This window comes from Podarcis filfolensis (genome assembly GCF_964270895.1).
Source record: "Podarcis filfolensis genome assembly, chromosome: 7".
Lineage (NCBI taxonomy): Eukaryota > Metazoa > Chordata > Lepidosauria > Squamata > Lacertidae > Podarcis > Podarcis filfolensis.
In genome coordinates this window covers 1,057,809-1,081,210 of record NC_139603.1, presented here as the reverse complement: position 1 = coordinate 1,081,210, position 23,402 = coordinate 1,057,809, and the positions used below count along the sequence as shown (strand labels likewise).

The following is a 23,402-nucleotide window of genomic DNA, read 5'->3' as shown; positions in this document are numbered from 1 at the left end:
AGAGCAAAATGTCTGCCCCAAAACTTTTGCAGGTGCAAACATTATTGAAAGTAAGATCATGCATAAATGAGCACAAATCTTCAGGAATGGACAATAAACGATGCCTGGAGGGACCCACAAATAATATTTTAAACAATTACCATGTCCAATAAAACATTAACAAGTTAAATAAGATATTAACAATTGGAACACAGGAAGCTGCCCTACACTGAGTCAGACCATAAGAGTTTGAGCAACCAGCAACCACAGTAAGACTTTGAACCATCGTGTATCTCCAAATGCCTGGCTAAGCAAGTGAGTTTTTACCTGGAACTGGAAACCCAATAACATAACGGCCATCCATGACTCCAGGAGAAAGGAATTTCACAGTTGTGACATCACTGCAGAGAAAGCCTTCTCCTGCGTTGCCACCCATCAGGCCACAGGAAAGGCCTGGGCTGGCTGGCACTGGGAGGGACATGTCCTCAAGCAAGTGGGTCCCAAGTCAGTTATGGCTTTATATAATGACATCATGAGAAGTAGCACATAGGATGTCAGAACAGATCCCAGGCAGTTGGTTTTATGTGGGTGTACCAGGTAACAGGGACGCGGGTGGCGCTGTGGGTCTAGGACTTGCCAATCAGAAGGTCGGTGGTTCGAATCCCCTCGATGGGGTGAGCTCCTGTTGCTTGGTCCCTGCTCCTGCCAACCTAGCAGTTCGAAAGCACGTTAAAGTGCAAGTAGATCAATAGGTACCACTCCGGTGGGAAGGTAAACGGCGTTTCCGTGCGCTGCTCTGGTTTGCCAGAAGCAGCTTAGTCATGCTGGCCACATGACCTGGAAGCTGTACACCGGCTCCCTCGGCCAATAGAGCGAGATGAGCGCTGCAACCTCAGAGTCATCCACAACTGGACCTAATGGTCAGGGGTCCCTTTACCAGGTAACATCCAACAGAACTCTGCACTAGCTGAAGTTCCCAGACCACCTTCAAAGGTTGCCCTATGTAGAGCGCATTACAGAAATCTAACTGTGAGGTTACTAGGGCATGAAGTCCTGTGGCCAGACTATCCCAGCCCAGAAATGGCATTCTTACAATTACTAAGCAGTCGGCTGATTTCAAGTCTCAGGGATGAATTAGACATGGCATCTGTCATATGACTTGACATTGTATAGTGGAGTTTCCCCTCAATGGTGGGGCAGATCAAGACCACTGAATAGGAAAGGGGGGCTTTGTCCTCACCAAGGTCCCCAAACTAGACTTCCTTCCATGCTTGTTATTCATAATGGAAGGAAAGCTTTTATTGGGAACTCCCCTCCCATTGTGAATAGCCAGCGTTTGCAGGGGTGGGGGGTGGGGGGTGGGGGTCCAGTTCTAATCAGGACTGCAGCAGCAACAAAATGCTTAAGTCACCCTCCAATACTGTAAGTACTTCAACAAATCCAGGCCAATACAAAAGAGCAAATGTACTGTAGCATCAGCTTGGCTGAGTCAAATTGTAGCAGAATTATATTATTTCAGCTTAATCCTAACTGCTGTTCAAAATTACCCTAGCTAACAAAGTGAATGCTTATATAGATTAAAATTGCTGGTTAAAGAGAGTACAGTAGTACCTCGGGTTACATACGCTTCAGGTTATATATGCTTCAGGTTACAGACTCCGCTAACCCAGAAATAGTACCTCGGGTTGAGAACTTTGCTTCAGGATGAGAACAGAAATTGTGCAGCGGCGGCGAGGCCCCATTAGCTAAAGTGGTGCTTCAGGTTAAGAACAGTTTCAGGTTAAGAACGGACCTCCAGAACGAATTAAGTACTTAACCCGAGATACCACTGTAATGCATTTTTCTCATAGAATCAATGTCTGAAAAATCAACACATACCTTTCTCTACAACGCTGGAAATTATACTGACCCATAGGCATGTCCTAAGAGAAATTGAGAGAAAATGTCCACATAGTATTATAAAAAAAATTCTTGATTCTCAGTTATATAAGGTTGTATTGTAACGCAAATGTTGTGTCAGAGAACATTTTCTCCAGCTCAAAAATCCCAGTGAAGTATATGATAAAATCCTTATTAATTTTAATGGGCCAGAATTGCATCAGTGCAATTCCTTGTATGTCAACTCATAAGTAAAGTCCTACTGAGCTGAATATGACTTACTCCCTGGTCAATGTGTGTAGCCTGAGTGGTGCAAGCCAAACGGCGGCAACACACCCAACTAAATTAAGCATGAGAGACTAATGATTTCAGGATCATATTAATACAGGCCAAGCTCTGACAGAGCAGAACACAGGCCGATCAGAATCCTCTTTCTCAGTCAGACACTTGCAGGAAGCCAGCCTGACAGCCATGAAAGCAACACCAGTCCCTAGTTTATTTTCCCAGCTGGTCTTCAGAAGTGTCCCACCCTGGAATCTCCTAATTCCAGGGCTTCAGAGTCTTGTAGCACTCTATGGAGGCTGGTGGAGTTTGTCCATTTCCCTTATCTCCCCTTTCCTACACTGCACAGTGCTAAAGGGCTCTGGTTCAGGGCTGGTTGCCAGTCTCAAATCTGAGAACTGAGTTGTTGTCTGGGGGTGGGGGAAGGAGAGAAATCTGGAGAGGAGGGAAGGGCATAGTTTTCCCTCTCCTCCACTGTGCTAGCGCTGATATATAATGATGCAGAAAACTCATACCATGGTGCTGATCTTGCCATTTTCTGTAATCATGCTGTCCCGATGGTGCAAGTGAGCAAATGGCTTGGCTGCTCCCCATGACTCCAAGTACCGGGTCATACGAACAGATGCTCTCATTTTAGCTCCATCTAGAGTATTCCGGGGTCGGAAATGATGCTGCGGACTTCGTTTTTCTTCCTGGTTAGGGAATAAATAAACCCAAGAGGTACAGATAGCATAAAGCTTGCACGATTTCTATTGTTTCCTATTTTGACCAATTTATTCTAGTTTTGGATGAAACATCGGCTCTCGATCCATTCCAGTCCGGCTTCCGCGCTGGTTATGGGACTGAGACGGCTCTGGTTGCCCTAACAGATGATCTTCGTAGACAGCTGGATCGAGGTGGGTCGGGGCTGCTGATTCTTCTAGATCTGTCAGCAGCTTTCGACATGGTCGATCACGAACTCCTGGACCACCGCCTTGCCGACGTGGGGATCCAGGGCACAGTCCTTCAATGGCTGCGCTCGTTTCTCTCTGGTCGGGGACGGAGGGTGGCGCTTGGGGGGGGAATTGTCATCGCGCCACTCCTTGGTGTGTGGAGTACCTCAGGGTGCGATACTCTCCCCGATGCTTTTCAACATCTTTATGCGCCCCCTCGCCCAGCTTGTCCGGAGTTTTGGGCTGGGTTGCCATCAGTATGCCGATGACACCCAACATCTGTTGATGGATGGCCATCCTGACTCGGCCCCAGACACACTGACCAGATGTCTGGAAGCTGTGGCTGGATGGTTACGTGGGAGCCGGTTGAAGTTAAATCCTTCGAAGACGGAGGTCCTGTGGCTGGGACGGGACGATATGGGATTGGGGGGGCAACTCCCATCTCTTGCGGGGGCGCAATTAGTGCCAGCACCGTCCGTTAAGAGTCTGGGTGTAATCTTCGACACCTCCCTTTCCATGGAGGCGCAGATTGCAGCTATAACAAAGGCGGCATTTTTCCATCTCTGCCAAGCTAAACAGTTGGCTCCTTACCTCACTCGCCCTGACCTAGCCACTGTGATCCACGCGACGGTCACCTCCAGACTGGATTATTGTAACTCGCTCTACGTGGGGCTGCCCTTGAGACTGACCCAGAAACTCCAGCGGGTGCAGAATGCTGCAGCGAGACTCCTTATGGGGTCTTCGCTGCGAGATCACATTCACCCGGTGCTATACCAGCTGCACTGGCTCCCGGTGGAGTACAGGATCAGGTTTAAGCTGCTGGTTTTAACCTTTAAAGCCCTATACGGCCTAGGACCCTCGTACCTACAGGGCCGCCTCTCCTGGTATGCCCCACAGAGAAACTTACAGTCTTCAAATAAAAACATCTTGAAGGTCCCAGGCCACAGAGCAGTTAGGCTGGCCTCAACTAGAGCCAGGGCTTTTTCGGCTGTGGCTCCGATCTGGTGGAACACTCTGTCACAAGAGACTAGGGCCCTGCGGGACTTGACATCTTTCCGCAGGGCCTGCAAGACAGAGCTGTTCCACCAGGCCTTTGGCCAGGGCACAGCCTGACTCCCTCCCTCGGCAATCTTCAGGGAGCTCTGGCCCAATGGTTGCCAGTGGCTTGATTTGAATTAATTTTATAATGAATGGTTTTAGAGTGTTGTTTGTGCTGTACTTTTGTACTGTTTTATTGTTGTTAGCCGCCCTGAGCCCGGCTTTGGTTGGGGAGGGCGGGATATAAATAAAATATTATTATTATTATTATTATTATTATTATTATTATTATTATTATTATTATTATTATTTTGCTCATCATGGGGTGAAGCCGCGGAGAGCAATAAAACACAAACTACTGAAAATCTTATTTAGCCGCCTCCTGACTTTTGAGATTATAGCTAGCGTTGTGGACAGATAAATAAGGGCAAGGGACTTGTTCCTTAAAATCAAACAAACCAAGATCCTCAGGAAGACGACAATACCACGCAGCCACGTAACATAAAGATCTAGGTAAGTGAATGCTCAGTGTTGCTTTACTTATTGTCCTGACAAAGCACAATCCAGAAGTGGTTCACCTGATGGGATGGAGCCACAACAGCAGCTTCTCGGCAGGGATGCCACTGCTGCTGCCGGGAGGAGGTGAGCCACTGCAGGGCTCGCACCACTGCACCTGTGCTGCACCTGTCTCCCTGTCTACGCCGGCCCGCCCACGAGGCAGACTGAAGCAGCCACCTCAGGAGGTGAAATCCAGTGGGTGGTCCCCCCCATGCACATCCCCCGTCCCCTTAAGTGATGGCTTCCAGCAAGATCGCACAAAATTTCTGCAAGATCTCGCTATATCTCGTCGGAAGCCACTGCAGCAACACAACCCTGGTAAGCGAGGCTTTGGTGGGGGGGTTCACCTCAGATGGGTCACCCCTCCTCCCAGTCATCTCGACTTCCCTCTTCTGGGAAGCAGGCATGACATACCTACCAAGAGGTGGCCGCTGTGGCTCTGCCCCACTGGCCAAGCCAGGTCTGGACAGCTGTGAAGCAGAGCTGTGAAGGCAAGCAGCAGTAAGCCCCCACCTGGTGCACTCCCCCCCCGCCCCCATCTTATGGCTGTGCCAGAAGAAGAAAGCAAAAGCTTCCACTTTTAGATCAGGCACAGATTAGCCCCAAACCCTAAACTGTGGTTGTACTTAACTATGATTGCCTAAACTCATTTTCATGTCTGAACGAGCCCAATGTAAACCCTAGAAGCCACAGAAGCAAAATCATGGCTCTTGTCTGCTTATAGCAGTTTCAAATACAATGTGGAGAAAACAAATGAAACATTACTAACCTTGGGGTTGATAATGAAGTAGGTTTTCACCTTATGCTCCTTGAGATACGGGTCCCTTGCATCTCCATTCCCATCCTCCACTTGGTAAGCTCCATTCAAGTGGGCCAAGGTGACTGAAGTAATGTGAACACGGCTGAAATTATGGTTTATTTTAAAATGACCATTATACAACATTAAGAATGTAACACTGCTTTTTTTCTTTTTTTTTACTATTGGGAAATATTCCCAAAAGCTATACAAAATGAAATACTTGTGAACTAAACAACACATTGTAAATGAACATATATATATTTGCAGGCAACGAAACTGGATTGCTGTGCACAAAAACAAATGCAAACTCTGCCCTCATTCACACTGACGTAGTCAGCCTAAACTTGTCTGTATTATTTCAAACTTCAGCAGGAGCTCACATGATTCCTGCATTCAAAAATAGAGAAATACATCTGTACACAGAATACGAGCATGTCCAAGGACTACATTAGAACCTCTTCCACCATCCTTCTCTAGACTTTTTATGTGGAGTGGATTCAGTCACTTGAACCTGTAGAACAGAACAGTAAAACCCTGATTCCAGATGGCCACCTCAGTGAGAACTAGGCCCATCATTCAATTGAGCTCCAGAAAAACAGCCAGTCTTTAACATTCTCATTTGTTCCAATCAAGTTATCCCTTGTAGGTGAAAAGGATCCAAGGAACACAAGAAGCCCCAAGGCAAGTGGCTTCTCCATTCAACTAATACATTTGAAAGGTATGGAGCTGTTCCCTACCCACTTAAATGTTTCTCTTCCTCAAGATAGATCAGAGCAGCTTCTATTTGGTTTCTAGGGGGTCTGCTTTCTCATCAACTTATGGGAGCCAAACCTATATGCTCAGCAGTTGAACAGTATTGTGTGCCTTCCAAGACTATTGCATTTCAGTAAAAGGGAAAAATCTCTGTTTGCTCAGGATCAGAGCAAATAAACAGGGTAAAATGCATGAATTTTAATAGGGGAGTGGGCACAATCTAGCCACACCTGCAGGCCTACTACTTTCAATTGCAGAGTTAAACACATGGCTTAAAAGGACTTAACTTTGGTGGGATCACATCCAATGTTTATTAAAGGTAATCAGGCCTATTTAAATATAGAACATTCCAGTGGGCGAGGCAAGGCCATCCCCTTGGCTGAGGACTACAGGACCCTCTTAACTGCACAGTAGGCGTTTTGGGTGACCTTGTAGGCACCAATTTATTTGGGAAAATGTATCCACACCCATCTTAAATAGAGACTAGTCTTACCCAGGAACTCCTCCGGCTTCCATGTGATTGGCTAGTGTAACATCATGTGACCATACATCATACTGCCATTTCTGTAGTCCAATCACGCCACAAAGGACATTCCCAGAGTGCACTCCTACTCGCATATTAATATCAACTCCAGTTGCATCTCTGACCTTCCTATTGATGAGAAATTATTATCAATCGCAGCTGTTATTTTCTGGACTTTGAAAAAAGCGCACGGTGCTACCATTACCACACAATGACTTTTTCATGTGCTACTGTTCATGTCTTAATTAAAAAGTGGTACTTATACTTTTATAACTAAGATATTTGCTGGTTAAAGCACAGCCATGTTAACATCAATATAAAAGTAAACAAGCTAAAAAAATGGCCACAAATTCAATTCAAGCTCACAAGTATTATTTACAAAGAACTGATTCTAAATAAAATCGGAACGTGCCTTTTATTTTTTGAGATGAACTGGCAGTTGTCATACCTAGCCTGATCTGGAATCAGATGCTGAGTCCTTGGGAGGACAAACCAAACACCCCACAGGCCAAGGACCTTGAGGAGCAGTCAAGGCCAGCTAAATACAGTGTTGAAGATCCTCTTTGAGGGGCCCTTTGCGTTAATACCTGACAAGGAACCCCTGGAATGGTCAGAGGAGCAGGTGAAGCCATCCTCCAGCCTTTGAGTGCTGGCGCCCAAGTCTTTGGGTTCAGGCCAAAGAGTGACAACACAGTAGAGCTGTGGACCCAGAGTCATTGGTCTACTCATGAAAAGGGGGTTTAGTTGTCAGTAAGCAATCCCTGGATTGCTGGAAGAAATATCAACAACCTCAGATATGCAGATGACACAACCTTGATGGCAGAAAGTGAGGAGGAATAAAAGAACCTTTTATTGAGGGTGAAAGAGGAGAGCGCAAAATATGGTCTGAAGCTCAACATCAAAAAAACGAAGATCATGGCCACTGGACCCATCACCTCCTGGCAAATAGAAGGGGAAGAAATGGAGGCAGTGAGAGATTTTACTTTCTTGGGCTCCATGATCACTGCAGATGGTGACAGCAGCCACGAAATTAAAAGAGGCCTGCTTCTTGGGAGGAAAGCAATGACCAACCTACACAGCATCTTAAAAAGTAGAGACATCACCTTGCCAACAAAGGTCCGTATAGTTAAAGCTATGGTTTTCCCAGTAGTGATTTATGGAAGTGAGAGCTGGACCATAAAGAAGGCTGATCGCCGAAGAATGGATGCTTTTGAATTATGGTGCTGGAGGAGACTCTTGAGAGTCCCATGGACTGCAAGAAGATGAAACCTATTCTTCATTCTGAAGGAAATCAGCCCTGAGTGCTCACTGGAAGGACAGATCGTGAAGCTGAGGCTCCAATACTTTGGCCACCTCATGAGAAGAGAAGACTCCCTGGAAAAGACCCTGATGTTGGGAAAGATGGAGGGCACAAGGAGAAGGGGACGACAGAGGATGAGATGGTTGGATAGTGTCTTCGAAGCTACAAACATGAGTCTGACCAAACTGCGGGAGGCAGTGGAAGACAGAAGTGCCTGGCGTGCTCTGGTCCATGGGGTCACGAAGAGTCGGACACGACTAAACGACTAAACAACAACAAGCAATCCCTGATTCTCCTTCACTGCTGGTAGCTGTGGTTAGGATGTGATTTAGGAGGCTATGGTATATAAGGTTTCTTGTTAGTTTCATCTCCATTTTCACAGCATTATGGTCGGAGCAAGTTTTAGGGCAAATTTCCACTTTTTGAGTCTTAGGAGCCAGTCCTCTATTATCCAGATTTGGTCAATTCTTGTCCATGTCATTTTGGCTTCAGAGAAGAAAGTTCCCTCTCTACCCAAGGGATTCTTTGTTCTCCAAATGTCAATTAAGTCCATATTATCAGTCATCTCAAAAAAAGTTTTTGGTAGTCTGCCATCCTTAGTAACTACCTGTCTCTGTGCCTTGTCCATATTTGTGGATACCACTCCAGTATATAAGGTTTCTTGTTCCTGCTGCAAGTCATCATCCTATTCCCCTTGCTATTGTCCATAGTCTTCTCCACCATCAAAATTTAGATTCTAAGCTTATTGGATCAGGGCCTTGTTTTGTGTTACTCTGTAAACTAGATCTAGACGACATGGTGCCCTCCAGATACTCAGCCCTCAGCCAATGGTCAAGGATGGTGGGAACTGTAGTTCTCAACATCTAGAGACCACCACCTTGGCTACTTCTGCCATAAAGCACTATTTACATTGATGGTGCTAGACAAATTTGTGGCTGCTCAAAATTATTGTATACACTCCAACATTGGGCCCTGTAATTTGCACATCAGCCAGCCTCTGCTCCAAGATGGGGGCAGTTAGCCCACTTTTAGAATATCTTCGCAAAACCTGGGAAAGTCGATGCTGTCATTAAAAGGTCTTAGCAGATCTAGATCTTCCAACATGGTCAGATAATATAGATCAGTGATGGCCAAACTTGGCCCTCCAGATATTTTGGGACTACAACTCCCATCATCCCTAGCTAACAGGACCAGTGGTCAGGGATGATGGAAATTGTAGTCCCAAAACAGCTGGAGGGCCAAGTTTGGCCATCACTGATCTAGATCCATAACGGGCAGGGAGTGGACACAAAAAAATGGGCAAATCAGTTTCTCGCTTTTGCAATCAAAAGTTTAGTTCTCCACATTTCCACATCAGTTTGCTTTTTTAAAAAAAGTCCTCCTGCAAACACCCCAGCATTTTAGTGTTAATTTCTCCTAACATACACATTTGCAAAGCATTTCCCTCTAAAATGATGCTTTTTGTATGTTATGTTCACCAGTATGGACATTTTATGGATGCTTTATCTACATGCATTATTGCACACATTACCTAGCTGGACAACTGGGTTGCAAAATTCAGAGAAGTACAAATTCCCAAGGATGGCTGTACTTCATTTCTTGCATTGTTTGGGAAAGCATGACTTTGGCAGGCTAGTCTTTAAATGCAAACTGAACAGAATTCTTTGCCATCTCTAGTGGGCACTACATCGTGAGGGAAAGATTGCCTTTTACCTCTTCTGTGTATTATCTTACTGCGCTGCAATGCTGTTTCATGTGGTATACCCCCAAATCCATACCATCCCTCACTGTTGTAGCTATGGAGAGAAACAACATCATCTCACTTGATATGGAACTGAAAATGTTAAACATACTGAAGCACAAACCAGAGCAAAAGCTTCAGATTTAAGGCAACCGTGTGAGGCTTACTGGGGAGGTTCAAGGTAAGGACAAGGACAAGTTACAAAACGCCTCTACCTACTTTATGGCTTCACACATGTCCAATCCCATTTTCACACAGTTCTTGGCATGGTTTTGGAGAGATATAGGGAGGCCGGACACACAGTAGTAGCAATCTCCCAAAATTTTAATTCTCATGCATTCATTTTCCTGAGAGGGGGAAAGAAGGTTCAGTTAGGAGATGGCCAGCACAGCAACTACTCTATTCCGAACTTAAAAATGGAAAGTGTAATGCTGGTGGTCAACAAAAGAGGCTTAAAGTCTCAAGGCAAATTTTTAAAAATGTAGTATAAACACCAACAATTGGGAAACAGTTGCCTGCGAGCGCTCCCATTGGGGAGCCGCCTTTACCAAAGGTGTCATGGACTTTGAAGACACTCGAACTCAGGACGCAAGGGAGAAATGTGCTAAGAGGAAAGCACGCTTGGCAAATCCACACCGTGATTAACTCCCACCTGGAAACCAATGTCCCCACTGTGGAAGGACGTGTGGATCCAGAATTGGGCTCCACAGTCACTTACAGACTAACTGTTAAGACTGTGTTTATGGAAGAGAATCTTACTCAGCTGCGAGTGATCACTAAAGAAAGAAAGACCATGCCTGGAGTGCTGCAGAAGCACAATATTCTTGGTGCCATCAAATGTATTTCACATAACGATGGGGAGGAAGATAGCTGGGCTGGACATGCAGGATGAGATGCTCTGCCGAGAGCTATGTGCATTCCATTTCCACTGACCTACTTTTCCTGAAATGTGAAATCAGAAGCACACACAAGCTATGCAGTATCCAGAGACCTAGGAAATTAAATGAAAACTCCTCCTGCCTGGTACAAAAATAGGTATCTCTGTTGGGAGCACAGGATATTTGTCGTCATCCCTATTCCAGCACTTGCAGGAAGAGCAACACCACTTCCTAGGCTTAGTCTTCAGATTTATATTGCCACTTTGCCGTGCTCCTTCACGACAGCATGATTAGTCTTTTAAATTATGCCCACCAGCGTTATTTTTAATCCGTTCAAAAGCAAATGCTGTTCCATTAGATGTTAGTGATTTGCAAACCATTTATCATAAAACTCTAGGGTTCCTCAGAGGTTCCTCAGGGTTTTCTTGGTGAGATCAGTGCTATGGTCAAACTGCCCCAAAGGCAGCTTCCCCACCAGTGCTGATCTTCCTCAGCAATGCTCACAGACAGGCAAGTCTCAGGTGCAGAGCGACTTTATCTGCAAAAAACTTTGCAAAAGCATTGCAGGAGATCATGTGGCCCCGCTGGAGCAGGTGGTTCCGCTAAATTGCAAACCACCTGAAAGAGTCTCTTGCTGCTGTTTTCTGCAGATGCAATGGAGGCGGTGAAGAAAGTCTTCTTCATCGTAGCTACCGCCACTTGGTAGGCTCAACATTGAGCTCTAGCCCGTGTCCAGTCAGCTTCAGAATGAGTTATCCACCACTGGCGCTCTAGCCGTCTCAGCGATTGTTTCATTGCCCTCAGATCCATGGAAAATCATGGGGCTGTCCGGGCTCATGCAATCGGAGAGGGCGCTTTGGAGCCAGACAGTCAATAGCCCTGGTTAACTCCACATTCCAGTGGGCCACCAGGGAGTCAGCTGAAAGGCCATCAACATGGGATAAAACATCCCTTACCACTCTCTGGAAACCATTTGGATCCATTAAGTGGTGGAGGTGGACTATCTGAATCAGTCCCACCTCCCTGCAGAGGGGAAGGGTCGCGGAAAAGTCAAGTTGACCATGGCACTTCTTTAGTTTCGCTTTTACTTAGTGTCAGATCACCAACATCCATAGAGGTAAACACCAGGTCCAAGGCATGTCCGCGGCTATGAGTTGGGCCAGACTTATTCAGGGACAGCCCCATGGAGGCCATGCTTTCCACGAAGTTCCGAGCAGCCCCTTGTAAGGTTGTGTCGGCATGGATGTTAAGATCCCCTAGGACAACCAAACTAGGTGTCTCCAGAAGAACATCCGCCACAACCTGAAGCAGCTCGGGCAGGGAATGCTTGGTGCAGCGGGGAGGTCAGTACACCAAAAGGAATCCTGTACTGCCCCTATTGCCCACTTCCATAACATGCACTCAGAGAACTGGGTCTTCCCAATAAGACGCCTGGTGCAAACTAATGACTTCCTAAATATCACTGCAACCCCCCCCCCCTCCCTGCCCACAAGGCCTGGGTTGCTGTGCATAAGAGAAACCTGGTGGGCAAGCGGCGGCAAGGACAGGCCCATCTGCTTCATCCAACCAAGTCTCTGTTACACATGCCAGGTCAAGTCCTCCATCCATGATCAAGTCATGGATGGCAGTGGTCTTATGAATCATTGACCTGGCATTGTACAGCAGTACCTTAAGGTCATGTGGGTATCCCCTGCTGATTCCAGTATCCGTCTGGTCAAGACCAGACCCCTCAAACGACTAAACCTGCCTCCTCAGTAATGACATGGTCTGGTCTTAGTGTAACTCCTCCTCCTACTCGTGATCACTGAAATCGGTTGTCCCAGTGCATCCCCCCTCCCCCCTGTGAAACCTGCCCTAGCCATTTTGTTGGCTGGGACCCATAGCAGATACACACAGAATTGCTGTTTTTATCCTCTTTCTTTGTGCCCTTCCCCCCACCACCAAAGGACAGTGCAAATTATAGATCAGGAACTGAAAGCCCCAGGGTCAACCTGAGTTGACGGGCTGGCTCCCCAATTTCCCATGGCACTCAGCATTGGCCCAGGATGTGAGGGTGGCCTGGTGGTTGTGAAAACTGCATTCGCAGCAGACCCCAGGTCAACAACCTGGCATGCCACTCTCACGCCACAGCTATAAATCTTAGCATCAAAGACAATGATAACCTAACAGCCATTACTGAAGCCCTCAGGGGTACTTACTTTTGCAATTTGGTCAAACTTGCCAAAGAGCTCATTCAGCATGTGCACCAGTTCTCCAGGAGAGCAATCACTAGCCAAGCGAGTGAATCCCACAATATCAGCGTATAAAATGCTACAAGTGAAAAAGGGGATTTTACCATTTTGCTTAGCTTAAAACTATCACTAGAGTTTCTTGGAGAAAACAAACAAGAGAAAAGGGAATGCACTAAATACCTCACCAGGAGCAGATACAACTTGTCCAAAACCATATGTTTGGATGCTGAGCTCATACATCCTTTTTGGATGGCCTGCTGTTGTGGTCTGACTCCCCTTCCATTGTGTCCACTCAGGCTGTGATCCTGCCAGGACCGCTTGCCTATAAAGGATTGTGCCTCACCCAGCAGTTTGCCGCACTGCGGTCGAAGCTGAACTCCCAGCAGACCTCTTTGAAGAGAAGGGCAGGTTACCAGTCTGCAAAGAGGAGCTGCTAATATCTTCTGGTGCCTAAACTGAGCCACCCACCAGGCAAGATCGTTCTAGAGTTTCCACCGGAAAAGGCAGAGGAGACAGCCAGAGGTCATTCAACTGCTCCACAGTGTGAGATAGAAAGCCAGAAGACAACCCTTAAAGCGTACTGCAACTCTGCTTATGTCAGGCACGGGTTGGGGGCTTAACCAATTACAGTATTAATTTCACGCAGGAGGGTGGGCCTACAAGGAGAGAAGGAAGGTGAGACAGGAGAAAAGGCAAAACAGGGGAGTCTTCTGCAAGGGCCTGGCAAGGGTGCGCTGCCCCTCACGCAGCAGTTCATTGGGGGGTGGGGGAGAAATGGGAAGCCCCATCTTATTTGGGCTCTGCCTCACACATCATTGGCATGCAACCAACAGCCTTTTATCCCTAGGGGAATGCAGCACCTTGAGGGGAAAAAGATTCCCTATTCCCATAGTGCTTTGTTTATTTTTCATTTTTGCTTGCTATTTTGTTAATGTTGTTAATATTGTTTTATAGATTATATATGTTGTATTGATTTGTTAACCATACAATATGACTTTTGCTTTAATTGTGCTTTGTTAACCATGTTTTATAGATTGCAATTGTTTCACTGATGATTTGTTAATTATTCCATATGACTTGGGCTGTATTTGTGACATTCTATTATGTTCTGTCAAGCTACTGTCATTTGTTGTTTGTAAGGTGCTTTGGGATAAAAAAGTATAATAAATCACATCAATTCAAAATCCCTTCTGGAGATGCCCCAGTTAAAGCTCAGTAACATCTGCCTTTCCTAGATCATCCACTGGTGACTCTCTCAGGTCCTTCGGAGTCTGAGGCAGCCCTGCCAAGCCAAAACTCGTACTCTGGGCACCAATGTATGGAACCTGCCCCCTACTCCCCTACCCCTACTGTGACTTTAGCTGAAGGGCAGTATAGGGCATGAAAGGCCTCAAGGGTGCAGGAGGGGACCAGAGCCTGAATGAAACAGGCCAACATGACTTCCACCACATTTCTCATCTCCCACTTAGCCGTCCTTGAGACTGAAACACATTCCAGCTTTGCCACACTGAAAATTGCCCCCAAATGACTGTGTTAATCAGTGCTGATGGCAGCCATACAACAAGTTAGCTTGTATCAAATGCAAAGCGTTCTTGCTTTTTTTTTGCTTTCGATATTTACCACGAAAAATTTAAGGCCATTTGTTCAAGCAATAATATTTCAGCCTCTGGATTGCTTTTAAATTTGATATGCCTAATTAAATTCAGCTGCCTTCCCGAAATAAACATGTCACAAGGTCCACAGAGGTTATCTATAGTCACAGTTCTATGGAATCAACCTGCGATATCTGTGTGCCTGAACACCTGCATCCAATGAAATAAAAGAAAAAGGAAAGAACAAGGCAACCACCTCCCTCTAAACAATGTATAGCTGTGATTAAAGCATTTTGCTAGTAATGGTAACTAATGGACTTCAGCACTGAGAATGGGCAAGTGTCTGTTCCAAACAATACCTTACATTGGTGTGCCTTTTGACATATAAATTATGAAAGTTGTTTGTATTTTCCAGCTGGCCTGCTTTGGGTCCTTGTAACCTCTGGATGATCTCAGCTTTCATCTCCATGGCTATGTGAGCAGGAAGTAAGGAAAGGAGGAGACGCTCCTAGGTTGGAGAGAGGAAAGACAAAATGGCCCAAGCTTCAACTGAGCTTCAAGCAGGAAAATCTGCTAAGTAGTTATTACGAACACATTTTCTATGAGCAACAGTGGGATGGAATTTATTTCAAGGATTGGGAGGAAACTGCACACGATGCACTATCATTTGTGGTCCCCACCTCCACTTCAAGTTTTCTTTTCTTTATGAAATGCAGCTGCAAAAGATTAACTCTTCTGTGGAAAGCTGACCGGAGGTGGGGGTGGGGTTATATGAAGAGGAGCATGAATGGCTTCAGCGTCATTTCTCCTCCAGGGCTTTAAAAAAAAAATTAAAAATTTAAAAATGGGTAGAAAAGCGGTGAGAAGGAGGGGAGGGGAATGGGAAACACACAAACCTGCATCAATACACACAATCTGCTCAAAGTTAGCTCTTACAAAAGAAAAATTATTTCATGTCCTAATGACTCTACAAGCACTTGCCTCCAGGACTCTGAATGCCTTTGGCAGGGTCTCCTCTTACTTCCTCCTTGGCCCTTATTATCCACCAATTGCCTTTCTTGTTTGTCAGTTGCTCTCTGTGCGCATGAAGAACACGCATGCATAGATCAGGACAGGAAACCAACAGGATAAAGGGACCAACAGTAGGCTGAGAATCCACCGTACAAGTGCATCAGTTCACAAACTAGAGAGTTGTGGCATCCCTGCACAATGTACCTGCAGGAGGCAGACTGGGCATTAACGCACAAACAGATCTACTTATAGGCAGATGGACCAGCTTCATATTTCAACTGAAGGAGATTGTGAGGGACATCAAGAATATATTTAATCAGGTAAATTCCCATAACAAAACTCGCGCTTGCTAATGACTCCATGGATCTGGTGGCAGAGCCTGCCCCCAACAAAGTTACTGATCCCAAGGGTGCAGCTTTGATGTCCACACCTTGGCCGCTTTTATCATTCATGTCAAGAAGGAGCCAAAGGGCTCTGTTAGCTTCTTCCACACACAATGTAAAAACCTAAGAGGTTTCGACAGAGTCCTCTTGTCTGACTTCTCTCTTCTTGCAACTTATTTCAGGGTCAGAACAGAAGGAAGATGGGTCTACAAGTAGATTGGAAAGGATTTCTGACTTCCAATTGTTTAACAATAGCAACAACAAAATGACTCCCCCCCCCCAAGACAAATCTGCAGCAATGAAGAAAGCTAGAGGTGATGAAGAATGGGGTTGGGTTGGGTGTGTTTTTTTAGCAGGACTGTGAGCCCAGCTCAGTTCTGGCACTCAAAACAGGTCAGCAACTGCTCAAAAGCACCAAGTTCCTTAATTCTATGAGGATGTCATTTGCTCCTGGCTCCAACCGGTGGATCACGAGGTTTCCAGCAAAACAAAAACGTAGGTCCTGCAAGCCAGAAGTTTGTCATCTGCTGTGTCAGAAGGGAGCTAGCTGTTCTAACAGCAGATACTCATAGCTGCTGTTGGTCACAAGGAAGAAGATAAGGAAGAGCTCACCTGGGAGGCCTCTGTCAAAGCTATGCTTGCTCTGGAGAAAAGCTGGTTTCAGTTGTATAGGAGTCAGTGGAAACAACCAATGGTGCTGGCCTTTCAGCACTCATCAGGTTTTCCCTTGTAAAAAAATCAGCTATTGACCTGGTGTCTATGTGCCACCCTGAAGCCTTTCAGAGCTATCCACCATACTCATAGACTCATAGAATCATAGAGTTGGAAGAGACCACAAGGGCCATCGAGTCCAACCCCCTGCCAAGCAGGAAACACCATCAGAGCACTCCTGACATATGGTTGTCAAGCCTCAGCTTAAAGACCTCCAAAGAAGGAGACTCCACCACACTCCTTGGCAGCAAATTCCACTGTCAAACAGCTCTTACTGTCAGGAAGTTCTTCCTAATGTTTAGGTGGAATTTTCTTTCTTGTAGTTTGGATCCATTGCTCCGTGTCCGCTTCTCTGGAGCATCAGAAAACAACCTTTCTCCCTCCTCTATGTGACATCCTTTTATATATTTGAACATGGCTATCATATCACCCCTTAACCTCCTCTTCTCCAGGCTAAACATGCCCAGCTCCCTTAGCCGTTCCTCATAAGGCATCGTTTACTCTATCGCATCTTCCTTCCTCAGAAACCATCCTGCTGGTTACTGATGCTTTAAAACAGGGAGAGGTGCAGCAAAAATGGGAGTTAGCTGTAGTCGTTCTGTCTCAGTTGACTTTGTTTTCCAACCCTTGAGGTTCTTTTCAGCACAATAGTTCTGTGTCAGCTCTAATGTGGGCAACACAAAACAGGCTGCATTTCCGACAGATACATGACAAGACCTTGATGTGCCTATTTATTCTCCATACCATACTAGGCAAAAAAAAAAACCCCACAATCTTTTAACCCGCACACCACTTTCTTGGAACCAAAGCACAGCTCTGATATGGAGGCCAACAAATTTCCATATATCAATGCTAATTCATTTAACATCACTGGATAAATCACAGAGTTGGGGAAACAGGTTGGTTGGCTTGGTACTGACTCTCCTAACAGAGCATTACAGCAGGGAGAAGTGAAACATATTCCTTTATACACAGGTTTTAATCACTCCCACTATAATCTCTCTGCCCCCAGATCCTGATATATCCCTTCCTGCTTTGATCCTCCATCTCTCCTACCAGTAGCAGATGGCAAGGTGGGGCAGAGGCACTTATAGCTGACCTTCCCGCCATTAAGTCACTGTTGTTTACTGGGAAGGGGAGTGGCAAAGCAGCAGAAACAGCAGAAAAGCACTGGCAGGAGTGCCAAATGAGCTCTGTTAGTGTCTTTGCCTTGTGCTCACCTCACTGCCACCTTGACCCTCCTCCTCACTGCTGGGAGGTTAGGTAAGTGTCTCCACCCCACCAAGCTGTCCGCTACAATATATTACCACAGTCAAACAAGTTTCCTTCTTGTTCAAACTACTCTGCTCATTCTCCCTCACTGCCCCTCATGCCGGGAATTCCCTCCCAGAACGTTTGCGTGGTGCTACCTCTCTCTTCTCTCAAAACCCATGTTTTCAAGTGCTGTCTTTGATTTACCTTTTTACTCCTCATGACCACAAAAACGAAGCACCTTAAGTGTTTTTGTGGATTCTGTCCCCACTATCCTTGCCTCCGTCTCCCCCATCCCCCCTCTTGCTTTCAAAATTGACACTAAGCTCCTCAAGGGGAAAGAACATACCTTTTCTTGCTTATGCTACTCTGCAAAAATATTGATCAAGTTATATAGAATAAAGAGTTCTACCACCAGTTTTTCATACCTAAATATTTCAGTGCAATCCTGAGCATGTTCAGTGAAAGATAAGCTCCTCAGAGTAGTAACTCAGGTTGCACCAGAAATGCAATTTAAAAGAGTGTTGGCTAAACTTATCCCGCTGGGAAGACAGAGTCCTTGGCCCTGACACTTTTGGGCAGTAGTGACTCTGCAGGGGCCTGATCCTATTTGTACAAGAAAATGCTCCTTCCTTGCCCTGCCTTGTAAAATGCAGACCAAAACAGTTTGCTGGTGTTTTTCAGGTTGTCTTGAGGGGGTGGCCTTTCCTTTGGCTGTCCATGAAGAACTAGCTGACTAGAAAGACACTTGGCCCGACCCCTCGATCTCCTTGAGGGCTCAAGGCAGAAGCAGCAGCTTTAAAAGATCCCAGAGCATGGTCTGTGCAGGCACTAAAGCCTCTATGGATGACTGCACAGGTGTCCGGCTCAGTTACAGGTGAGCCACCTATTTCTGCCTGGGCTTTAATAGGAGCATGGGGGATTCATAAGATCTTAGATGGAAAGGGGGAGGAGCCTGGGAAGACACTTTTACTGAGAAAGTCACACAAAGGTTATGTTAGGCCAGGGGTAAAAAAAGAAAGAGAAAGAGAGAGACATTCTTGACAGCTTGGTAGCCTTTCTTTTTTTCTTTTTTTTTTAAAAAATGATATTTATTAGAATTTCAGAAAGAGTTACAAAAGTAAAAAAGAAATAGAAAAAAGAAGCAAAAAATACAAAACACAGAAAAAATAAAAACAATTAAAAATAAATCCATCTTTCCATGACTTGCCTTTCATTTACTTATTTTCCTGACCTCCTCACACCTCCCTTTTTTGTATTCCAGTTCAAATGGTTAATTCAGCAAATCCTTTCCCTCTTTGTTTTTATCTTAATTCTTTATCTTAATATATTATAGCTTTACATTTTCACCTGTTAACAATCCATTTTTACATACTCCTTTATAACATTGCTGCTAAAACCACTTAATTTCATTCCGACATCATTTTAACATTCATTAATTTTACAATGTTTCTGTAAATAATCTTTAAATTTCTTCCAATCTTCTTCCACCGACTCTTCTCCCTGGTCTCGGATTCTGCCAGTCATTTCTGCCAATTCCATATAGTCTATCACTTTCATCTGCCATTCTTCCAGGGTGGGTAGATCTTGTGTCTTCCAATACTTTGCAATGAGTATTCTTGCTGCTGTTGTAGCATACATAAAGAAAGTTCTATCCTTCTTTAACACCAATTGGCCGACCATGCCCAGGAGAAAGGCCTCTGGTTTCTTCAGGAAGGTATATTTAAATACCTTTTTCATTTCATTATAAATCATCTCCCAGAAAGCCTTAATCCTTGGGCACGTCCACCAAAGGTGAAAGAATGTACCTTCATTTTCTTTACATTTCCAACATTTATTGTCGGGCAAATGATAGATTTTTGCAAGCTTGACTGGTGTCATGTACCACCTGTATATCATTTTCATAATATTCTCTCTTAAGGCATTACATGCCGTGAATTTCATACCTGTGGTCCACAACTGTTCCCAGTCAGCAAACATAATGTTATGTCCAACATCTTGTGCCCATTTTATCATAGCAGATTTTACCGTTTCATCCTGAGTATTCCATTTCAACAGCAAGTTATACATTCTTGATATTATCTTATTTTTGAGATCTAACAGTTCTGTTTCCAATTTTGATTTTTCCACCTGGAAGCCAATTTTTTTGTCCAGATTGTAGGCCTCCCTTATTTGATAATAATGAAGCCAATCTCGCACTTTATCTTTAAGTTTCTCAAAACTCTGCAATTTCAGTTTTTCTCCTTCTTGTTCCAAAATCTCCCAATATTACGGCCATTTGGCCTCCATATTGAGCTTTTTCTGAGCCTTCGCTTCCATCGGTGATAACCACCTTGGGGTTTTATTTTCAAGTAAGTCTTTATATCTTATCCAGACATTAAACAATGCTTTCCTGACAATATGGTTTTTAAATGCTTTATGTGCTTTAACCTTGTCATACCACAGATATGCATGCCACCCAAAAACGTTATTAAAACCTTCTAAATCCAAAATGTCTGTGTTCTCAAGAAGCAGCCATTCTTTCAGCCAGCAAAATGCTGCTGATTCATAATAAAGTTTAAGGTCTGGCAGGGCAAATCTACCTCTTTCCTTTGCATCGGTTAATATTTTAAATTTTATTCTGGGCTTCTTGCCCTGCCAGACAAATCTAGAAATATCTCTCTGCCACTTCTTGAAACAGTCCATTTTGTCCAAAATTTGCAATGATTGAAACAAAAACAACATTCTTGGCAATACATTCATTTCCTTTTGACTTAGCTTGAACAGATGCTGCCCCTGGTGGTGCAGAAGGGCCGGATGCTGATGCTCTTTGCTGCTGCCACGATTTACCAGACCTTGTTGTTTTTCCTTGAAGCGAGTCTGCCATAACACTTTATCTGAAGCGCAAGGTCAATCCCACGGCCGGAGTTTGTTTTGAAATGGAAAATTCCCCTGGCCAGTTTAAAGTGGAAAATTCCCTGGCCAGTTGTAACAATTTCAAAGTTCCTCTAGGGGGACACAGTAACAGTCAATACTTGTTGCTTTAAAATACCTCTTCCAAGTCCCCCATTTAACTAAATAAGCAACAGTTTCAATTTCAGTTAATTTACAGTTACCTTAAAGTCCGGAGAAACCAGTCAAAAACAAAGTATCTCTCTTGCAGAGTTAGCTGTCAAAAAGTTACATTGTCCATAAACAGCGCGATTCACAATGCGGCAATCTTATTGCCCATTGACAGCCCGTTCCCAGGCATTAAGCGGTGGTCTTTGTTTCCTTTCCTCTCTTTTTGCAGGAAAAAATACTTCTCCTTTTTCCCTCCCCTCTCCTGCAGCTCAGGGAGGGAGATCTCTTGTATTGATGTAAGGATTTAAGTCCTTTTCAAACGATTTTCCACGTCTTAGCTTAGGAGTTCTTTGCTTTAATCTGTTTACAAGAAACGGAAGGCAGACTTCCTGTTTAAGCCTTCCCGCTTCCGTGCCAAATTAGAACTTTTTCTTCCCTTATTTTCAAATCTTTAGCTTTAACCTACTCACAGGTAGTTGTTTTGATAGCCGAATTGTCACAGGAAAAAAGTCAGCGCTCTCCGGCAACAGCTGTGCGGCTTCACTTCACGGAAGAAGCAATTGACTCTCAGCACCACGCCGCTCACCCCGTTTCGCTCTGGAGCCCGGAGCCGGTTTCCTTTGCAAATTGGGGGGGGGGCGCTGAAGGTGCCCGCCGAGTCCCACGATCACAGGCTTCACCCGCCTGTGGTTTTTTGAAGGGTCCCCACTTCGCCGTAGCGGCAAGACCCGATTTCCGCAGAGCTGAATCCCTCAAAGTTAGAGGGAATCCGCCATTACCGATGGCACCGACCCCGGAAGTAGCTTGGTAGCCTTTCATTATGTACACCAGTTCTGAAAGATGCTGCTAAACCTGTGCCATTGGTCTTTTAAAAGATTTGGACTAGCAAAGGACAAGAACTATGCAGACTATGGAGATGATGATGGAGAGATAGATAGAGAGATATTTACACACACACAGTCTTACTTTATTGTTTTGGGGTTTATTTTATTTTGGGATGGGGTGTTGGTGTTTTCTGGCCCAGATTCCATTCATCTTGAAAAGGCATGAGATGCTCCTCCCAGACTCAAGGGCAGGTTCAAAGGGCATGGGAGGACATTGTGGTGCCCATGGGGGTGTGTCAGCAGGAGCACTGCAGGGCTGGGATCAGCCTGTACAGAACAGGAGGACACCTTGCTGCTTCTGGCCGCAAGAGCCTCTGTGCCAAGCGGTGCCTTCCTTGGCTGGAGACTTTTGCTCCTCTTGTGAAATCTCTCCACAATTAAAACCCTGCTCAAGGCAGCGTACAGCAAGAAGAGATTTGGGCAATTGCAAAAATATAACGAAAGCAGACTTAAGCAAGAAATGAAAACATACCAGAACGTATGTGACAAAATTAAACCACCCCAACATAAGCCATAATGAGATCTAAAAATAAAAATACAAAAAGCCAATGGCAATAACAGCAAAATTAATGTCTCCGAAATGAAATCTTCACCCCAATGAAAAGACTCCTATGCAACACCCCATCCTTAGAGTCTGCAGGCACCCCAAGACGCAGATCTTGAAGGACTCTGAGATAAGGTGATCTCTGGCCTCTCAAGCAGGCCTCCACTTTTGTGGCTGGAGTCTGGGTTGTGGGGCCAGAATGTCCTTGCGTGCCGAGTGCTGGCACCTTTTTTCTGGATGTTGGAAATATTATCAATACATCTTCAACTTCTTGGTACACAACTACAGCCCAAAAGACCTGTCCAATGTTTCCATATGAATTGAATGTCTTACATCTCAACCCCAGTATTCCCAGCAAAAGAGAGAGAGACAAACAAGAAAGGTCCCTCAACTGGCAATCTGAAATGAAAAGGACTCTTCTAAGCCCACACCCTATCAGCCTGGCCAAACCATATCTAGTTCTCCTCCTCCTTCCCCTGCAACCATAGAACTGAAAAGAAAATCTATTTCTGATGTCCTGAGCATTAACCTGACTGAAATAGCTTTTCCTCTCCAGATATGAGTGAAAAGATAAGTCATTTAAAAAAGAATAAGCCAATATACACTAACACTCCAGGGGAGCTATTTTTTCCTGAAATGTGAAATTAGTGCATTGTTTTATGTAGGCATTAACGTTTACAGCATTGCAAGTTTGAGTGACCTACTAACTATGAATGACTGCTCAGAGCCCATTTAACAACGTTAATGTTTCTTAATGGCTGTGGGGGTTTCTTGAATGCTCAGGTAGGGCAGAGATCAAGGCCTGATAAGCACATGATACAGTCAAGTTAAAGCTAAATCACATTCAAGTGGAATACATCTCTGACATTTCAGAGGAATACATTTCATTCAAACAGCAGCCATGCTTGCCTTCTTCCTGATGAAAACTCTCTGCCCCATTAGCACAAACCTACAGGCACACAGACTCCCAAAAGGATCTTCTACCTGCACTGGGCGTGCCTGTTTTGGCCTCCAGTTATGTTCTGCTTCAATATTGGCAAATAAAGTAAATACCTAATAAACCTTCCGTTCCAAATCCTATAGCCCTGCCCC

General features: G+C 45.0%; 1 protein-coding gene across 4 annotated transcripts in view; it reads right to left on the bottom strand.

Moving 5' to 3' along the window:
* Positions 1–23,402, bottom strand: part of ADCY2 (adenylate cyclase 2) — a 121,283-nt gene that overhangs the window by 46,021 nt on the left and 51,860 nt on the right. For 3 of the 4 annotated variants that reach the window (XM_083624288.1, XM_083624290.1, XM_083624291.1), the window contains 7 exons: positions 14,844–14,992; positions 12,860–12,971; positions 10,003–10,130; positions 6,713–6,871; positions 5,437–5,569; positions 2,655–2,831; positions 1,858–1,901 (listed from right to left, as the gene is read on the bottom strand). In XM_083624288.1, coding sequence (XP_083480414.1) covers positions 1,858–1,901; positions 2,655–2,831; positions 5,437–5,569; positions 6,713–6,871; positions 10,003–10,130; positions 12,860–12,971; positions 14,844–14,992 — 902 coding nt within the window. The remainder of the gene's footprint in view (positions 1–1,857; positions 1,902–2,654; positions 2,832–5,436; positions 5,570–6,712; positions 6,872–10,002; positions 10,131–12,859; positions 12,972–14,843; positions 14,993–23,402) is intronic. The other variant, XM_083624289.1, reaches the window with a different exon arrangement.